Below are 7996 nucleotides of genomic sequence, written 5' to 3' on the forward strand. Positions count from 1 at the left end.
ATGAAATTTTCTCCATACCTACAGAAACATGTTTTCTCTTCATTATAATAACCGTCGATCTAAATGCATTTTTTTATCCCACGCAGCCAGTGGTCAAAGACAGTGACCATGTCCATTTCTGCCAGAGTCCTTTGCGCAGCATTTATTGTTTCGAGCAGAGTTTCGTCTTCGATTTCAAATCTCTACCCCCACCCCCCTCCCTAGGCCATATTTGACTGTGGGGAAGAAATAAAAGTCACATGAAATAAAGGGACAAATGACATTTTGAAGAATCATAACTGGTGATGAAGCACGATTGCACACGTGGGATCCAGAACTGAAAAAACAAACAGCAGAATGGTGAAATCCAGGATCGCCACGATCCCAGAAAGCTCGACCCAAGCTCGGTGCTTTGACTTTGAAAATGATGCACATCATGTTTTTCGATCGCAAAGGTGTGGTTTTGAACTGATTAATTCCTGTTGACTATTACAAGATAGTTTTTCAAACAAAGCTGAGATCAGCAATCAAAAGAAAGCGACCGGGTCCGTTTGTGCAAGGTTTTGTTTTCCATCATGAAAACATACCTGTGCACACAATTAATTCAAAAGGTCACCGATCTCCTGGACTCCTGGAAGTGGGAAATCCTTGAACATCAACGTTGTTCCCCAGACTTCGCACCATGCGACTTTCATTTCGTTTGAAGACGAGGAAGAAATTATGACAAAAAGAAATGCTCCTTTAAGGACTCTGACCGAAGTGAACATGGCCACTGCTTTTGACCATAAGCTCCATCGAATGAAAAAGTACAATGAGGCCAACGGTTGTTATGTTGAATTGAAAACATGTTACTGTAGGTAAATACAAAATTTCAAATCTGTACAATAAATAAAAGTTGATTTTTACTGAACAGGGAAATTCACTTCCGGGACAGATCTCGTATTTTTTCATCTTTCTCCTGGGATTCTGTATCCCATCCAGCCCTCAGCTGACCCTGCCAGGCCGAGCCAAACCAGCCCGCCCCTAACGGTTGTCAACAGTGGGTTAAAACATAAGCATTGTAATATAAAATCACAATTAAATTAAATAAGTGAGGATGGGCCAAGGCCGGGAACCCAATCAACAGATCAACACGAAGACAGAGAGGTGTAAAAATGCATGATAAAACACACACACACACACACACACACACACACACACACACACACACACACACACACACACACACACACACACGGTGAGTACGGAGAACATGTATCACGACACAGTGGAATCAGGCGCTTATCAATTTTGGAGCATATTGAGTTATTGCTATAATCTTAAAGTTCCTTCATTTACCTTGCTTTTGGTGACAAAAATACACATCTGTCTTGAAAAGAAGTCAAAGTATTTGCTTTTTATATAGGTGGGGGTAACTTAAGATGTCTGAGGTAAATTTAGCTAGAAAAAATGGCTGCCAAAGTTTGGTGACTTCAAAAACTTTTTCCTTAAAAATTGCAAATTTACTTTTCGAGCATTTGATTTTTTTTTCTTTTTAGTAAAATCCACTCTTAGATGTGTTTTAATGGGCATAGAGGGGGAGGACCCCCCCCCCCCCCCCCCCAAAGAAACCGATAGAAATTGTCGAACAAACGGTGAAATATTGGTTTCTTCCATTTCATTACTCTGACCAGCACCTGATTTCACCATGGTTTTTCACACAAAACTATGTCACCCCCCCCCCCCCATTTTTCCCCTCCTCCTAACGATTGAAACATCATCAAAAGGTCAACGTCTGAGAAAAGCGACCGGGGATTATATCTTACAACGGTGAGACAATGGAGCATGTATATCAACCCCATCATCTCTGGGTATGGATTACAATGTCTTATAGCAAAATAGGAGTTTATCTTTTCTATCGCTGAGTTTCGTACAGTACCCAGTCAAGGACAACACACACTCTCATACAATGCATTTTTTAATATAATGCACGCTAAAGTAGATTACGGATACAGTACACTGGCATACGATACACACACACACACACACACACACACACACACACACACACACACAATTACACACACACACACACACACACACAGATAGACAAACTTACGCATTCGCACGCACAAGCACACATGGATGTACACACACATACACACATGTACATGTATAAACATTAAGCACATGCACCTACACACATAATACAAACATACGCACACGTGCGTACACGGTGGCAGACACGCTCACAATACACACGCACACTGGCATTGACATGTACACAGTGAACGTGCTAGAAGTCACACCATGCTCGTGTATCCTCCAGCCGTGTATAAATTATGTGTACAAAATTATGTTCTAAAATTCATTTAAAAAGTCCGCCACGCGCAACTAAAAAAATAACGTATGAAAATCTGAAACTAAAGGAACAAGAGCCAACACAGGGATTTCTAACAGTGTCAAAAGTGTACTACTCAATGGATCAGAAACATGGGAACTTCCAAAGCAAAAGTTTAAAAAAACTACGGCAACAGTTGTTTTAAAAGTTCAGAACATTCTTTTTAAAAATTCATTGGCCTGACACCATAAGAAATGATCAATCACTGGGGATAAGAAATCTTCCAAAAATAGATAGAAGTCAGAATAAGAAAATGGAAGTGATTAAACATACCTTGAAAAAAATTCGAAAACAAACATCACCCACCAAGCCTTAAAATGGAACCCGCAAAGAAAGAGAAAGAGAGACATGCCTAAAACACTCAGAGAAGAGACTTGGAATTTGATCTAAAAGAAATGGGGCATAGCTTACAGAGGTAGAGACAACAGCCAAGGGCGAAAGTAGATGGAGAGCTCTTGTTGGTGACCTATATCAAGGCAGTTGGTGAGATTGGCTGATGATGAGTCCGTTTGGTGGAAGTCCGAAGTTCGAAATAAAATCTGTGTGCATTGTCTGCGCCATTCTAGATTATTATTAATTCCTCGCAACCCTACGTCCTGACAGGGGGCCTCAATGGTATTCCACCTTCGAAATGGCCTACTGAGTGTCTAGTATGCCCTTGCAATTAAAGGTTATCATCGACGACAAAAACTATAACAGCAAAAGAAATTACAGCAACACCAAACAAGAATAACAAAAGAAAACACCCGGGAAAAGTCTTCTGGAGACCACCATTCAATACTTACTCGACCTTTAAAGCACATCCAGGGTCTCCACGCTCTGTGAGGCCACATCTGCATCGCCGTGACGTCATATGGGGAACTATATTTTACTTTATTAAAAAATGGGGGTGGGAAGAGGAAGAGGGGGCCTCAAGTAGACCTTCACCACTACAAGAACAATTAATTAAAAGACCATAATAAGTTATCTCACTGTTGTTGCTGTCTAACCAAGGACAGGGACGTCTAGCTGGACGCATGGCAGACTAGGTTCTGAAAATGTTCTTATTAAAAACATTTATGGCTTTGTACTTAGTTTCTAAAAAGAGAGGATCCATAATTCAAAGGGAAAGAACTCGGTGATCTTCGGATCAATTTAAACAAAACTTCGAATATATAAAACTGAACCAGGGGGACGTCATACCTGTTGATATTTATGAAGAAAATTAACTATCGTGTTCGAAAAAAGTAAAATTTTAAAAATTTAAACCAAAACTGTATGAAACGAAATACTTTGCTACTTCTTCTAAATCAATCATCTTGTTCTTTTTTAAACAGCCACTGTTTGTGTGTTGAAGAAGACATTTATACAAAATAAATGCATGTATTGCAAATTAAACTCAGGGAAGGTGGTGACTATTAAAATTGCATTCTCCAGGTGTTGACCATATCTCTCCTTACAAGTGCCACTGGAAGTGTTTCTGGGTCAGTTCTTTGAACTTTTTATTCAATTGTGACTTTCTACTGATTAATTGTCTGAAGATTGTTTCCGTAGACTATGTTTCTCAAAAAGCCCCAAAGTAAATAATTTAAGAGGTTCAAGTCGGGCCGTGAGGGGGAATGCGGTGAACATTCATTTATAAGCTTTCAGATTTTACTTTCAGGCTTTCCCCAAATCTTTCCTGCAACCATACAAGGTCCACTCTTGACGTTTTGGAACCAGGCCTCCGTAAAGGCATAAAACGTTCTCTTTCCCGAACGTCTCCTAAACGTTCTCAGCGTGTTGAGATGCTCGTTTGATGTGACTGCCGTGGTTTAACCGTTCTCATAAATCCTGAAACCAGACGGGACTGGTCAAACTCAAACCCTTGCAGCTGAATACTTTAAAATGTAAAGTTTTACGTTTTGCCAGAGTTTAATTGAAACTTTTACACTTGATTTTTCTCAAACTTGCTCACTCATTTTCTTCATATTTATAAACTTGACTGACTGATCATGACCGTGCCAAGCTGTCTTCCTTTCATACAACCAGCTTATGCCAGATCCTCAGAATCATCTGGCCCGACAAGATTTCCAACGCAGATCTGTTACGTAAATGTAGGCAAGAGGACATGACCACCATAATAAAAAGGAGAAAATGGAGATGGATTGGACATGTTCTGAGAAGAGAACCAGACTCTATTGTGAAGACTGCCCTCCACTGGACACCCGAAGGACGTCGCAAAAGGGGCAGACCCAAAGAGACCTGGAGACGCACAGTAGAGTCTGAAATGAAGTCCTGGAATCATTCGTGGGGAACGCTGACTAAGATGGCACAAAACAGACAGAGCTAGAGATCCTTTGTTGCTGCCTAAACGCCAGATGGCGTAATGGGTAGTAAGTAAGTAAGTAAATACTTGACGTCCACCTGGTTGAATCTTATTTGTTCGAGATTATGTTGAAGTAAATGCAGAGATGACCGGGTTATTACACTAAACGTGGGTCATTTTGGGGCACTCTGTATAAGGAAAACAACAGGAATGGTGAATGCCTTACATTGATATTTCATCTGTTTAAGGGACTAAGCAGCAATCTTTTTTAAAAATGGTATGAGCTTTTCGGCGATACAAATATGGACAGCTTTAAAACTTCAACCCCCCCCCCCCCCCCCGCCCCCTGAAACTACGGACCAAGGAGAATGAACATTTAGAGTGACCTTTCGGGTAAGTTTGGTTTCTTATAGAGTGCGTTCCAGCTTTGCTTTGACTTCCACAATCTCAGCTTTCTTGCTGTTTACGTGTGCAAATTGCCATTTCTTACTTTCTTAATGAAGTCATGAGACCCATCACACTCAAGGGCATGTCCTGTTGAAGTTTCCCCATCAAGATTAGAACATGTGGAACAAATATAACAATGTATTTTTGTACGTCTGCTTGTTGTTTGGTCCAGTTGATAACCAACTACAGCACGGTATGTGATAACAATATTTTCAAGGAACGTCACTGTGTTTTTGACTTATGCGATGCTGCTTTAAAGACACTTTTCAAAAGCTTTACAAAAATCTTTAGGACAAAATACAACACAAAAAGAGCGCAGAGGATGATCAGAGCAATCGCAGCGAGAACATCCAAACAGTAAAACTGATACCCTTGCAAATCCTGACCCGCATAACGCATATGAGAGCCGCCATATTTAATCACATGATCCAACCAGAACGCTGCTCTCTCCTTAGGCAATCCGTATATGTCTTTAAAAATCTGCGACGCCTTTTGAATGTTGTTCGAATAGCTGGCATTGTAGTAGAGTTCGTTGATCATTGTAACCAGGTCATCCTCCGACATAGCCCTGACGTCAGACGTTAGGCCATATCCTCGGGAGCTGTACGAAAAAACATAACAAGTAAGATACTAACTTAAAGACGTAGCACAAAGACTTACCATAAAATACTTATTTCGTCAATAACACCCCCCCCCCCCCCCATTTTTTTTACTTCCCCAAGGAGAATCACGTCTTTATGATCAAAATGGGATATAGACCCAAAAAAAGCCCGCAACTATGATATAATGGTATGCTTTAACTCCCCTTTAAACATAGATAGGTTATTGAAGGTATAGAACTGCAATGGCTAAGGCTAGTTTCAATAAAATGAGCCCAATCCTGAAAAATAGAAACATATCAATGAACACCAAAATGAAAGTCCTGAAATGCTATGTTTGGTCAACCCTTCTATATGGCTGTGAATGCTGGACAATCACTAAAGACAGTGAAAATAAAATAGAGGCAACAGAAATGTGGTTTCTTAGGAGACTGCAAAGAGTATCGTGGAAGGAAAAGAAATCAAATGAGTTAGTGCTTGATGAAGCCCACGTGGGACGCTCAATGTTAAAAGCAATCAGGAAACGACAAATGCAGTTTTTGGGACACCTGAATAGACATAAAGGTCTTGAACATCTAGCTCTCACTGGCAAAATTGAAGACAAGCGAGGCAGGGGTAGTCCCAGAACAACATACTTAGGGAACCTAAACAAATGGGTAACAGGGGAAAATCAGGGAAACGTAGCTTTTCTGAGAGCATCCAAGCAAAGGAATGAATGGAAAATCATGATCGCCGATGTCTGTCGCAGATCTGGCACTGGATGATGATGAGGACCTTCGAATTTCAAGTTTATCTCTGATAGAACAGAGTGAAGTAGGTGTAGAGCCTTGACAGCTTTTAAAAAATAACTTGTGCTCAAAAAGGTCCAACGGACATTCGCACCAATGTTACCCGTAGTATAGCCCACCATGATGGCAACCTCGCCAAGGACACCCCGCCAGGTACGTGAATAGAGAGGAACTTGAAAGCTTCGCCAAACAGAACTACAAATCATTTGCAAGCGTTCTGGGTATCTTGTTTCATGAAAAGACTATTTCTGTTCTTACCTTGATCTTACTGCGTTGTAAGGTTGGTCTCCGAACAGAGGCAGACACAGCATGGGGACGGCGTGATACAGTGCCTCATATTGGCCGTTCTTCCCGCAATGGCTCACAAACACTTTGACCTTGGCGTGACCTAGCAAGTCGTTCTGAGGGATCCATAATGACGTCATCACTTGTTGAGGATTTGCAGACGTAACGTTGACTCTCCACACAACCTTGAGCTTGAGACGTAAGAAAGCGTTCATCATCTTGGTAGAAATCTGCTCTGGGATATTTAGGACATAACTGCCAAAGGACACCACAACTATGTCTTGGTCCGAGGACTCAACGAAAGATTTATACGGCTCTTTGAGTTCTTTTGCCTTACAAACAGCAGTTCCTCCGATACGAATCACGTTAGGCAATGTGGGCTGAGGGTAGTCCAGTATATGATCCTGCTCCACCAGAGTCACTTCCGCTTTCAGCTCCAGTTCGAACTGATTTATGAACGCCATTTCTGGGGCATACCTTTGCACTGCGTCGGCATGAGAAAAGATATGAAAGAATAAAACAGGTGAGTTGAGAACTGTCGACGTTAGACGCTGCCAAAAGTCCATGTGATCTGTGTATTCCTTTATCATGGTAGGTAAAGCACCAAAGCTGATCGGAATTCGGTCCATTGCTGGTATGTAGGCAGTGCCCAGGTAGGCAAAGGGGACTCCGAGTCTGTAAGCCAGAACAGACAGCGTTCGCCAGTATGGCAGGTTGTCCAGCACAATCAGAGACGGGTTGATTCTCCTGAAAGGAATATTTCGTAAAAATATTTAAAATAGTTTTCAACATTTAGAAATCAAATGCCAGTTTATAGAATAGTAGCGTACTTCTTTTCTTAATTATTGCTGATGCTGTTATTTATACAATTGTGAGGTTGATTTTTTTCCCTGACTGTTGTTGCTGTTGATTCTATTACTTTATTTGTGCTGTTATTATTTTTGCTGCTGGACTCTTCTAACGCCGTACATAAGTCAATTTTATAGGCAACATCAGAACACTGAGCAGTGAAGAGATATTCCAGACAGTTGAGACAGGGCACACAAAAAAATATTTCAGACCGGACTGGGATTTGAACCATTTCGATTCGCAGACCTGGTTTGTAACATACAGCGATACAGTAACAACAACAACAACAACTACTACTACTACTATTACTACTACTACTACTACTACTACTACTACTACTACTACTACTACTACTACTGCTGCTGCTACTGCTACTGCTGCT

The 7996-nt window shown here is 41.0% G+C and overlaps 1 protein-coding gene across 1 annotated transcript in view; it reads right to left on the bottom strand.

The window, feature by feature from the left end:
* Nucleotides 1-4976: 4976 nt before the first annotated feature.
* Nucleotides 4977-7996, bottom strand: part of LOC101857684 (UDP-glucuronosyltransferase 1-6-like) — a 3800-nt gene continuing 780 nt past the window's right edge. The window contains exons 2-3 of the mRNA XM_005110227.3: nucleotides 6739-7512; nucleotides 4977-5694 (exon numbers count right to left, since the gene is read on the bottom strand). Coding sequence (XP_005110284.1) covers nucleotides 5316-5694; nucleotides 6739-7512 — 1153 coding nt within the window. The 3' untranslated portion in view covers nucleotides 4977-5315. The remainder of the gene's footprint in view (nucleotides 5695-6738; nucleotides 7513-7996) is intronic.

Source organism: Aplysia californica, unplaced genomic scaffold (assembly GCF_000002075.1).
Source record: "Aplysia californica isolate F4 #8 unplaced genomic scaffold, AplCal3.0 scaffold00866, whole genome shotgun sequence".
Classification (NCBI taxonomy): Eukaryota; Metazoa; Mollusca; class Gastropoda; order Aplysiida; family Aplysiidae; genus Aplysia; species Aplysia californica.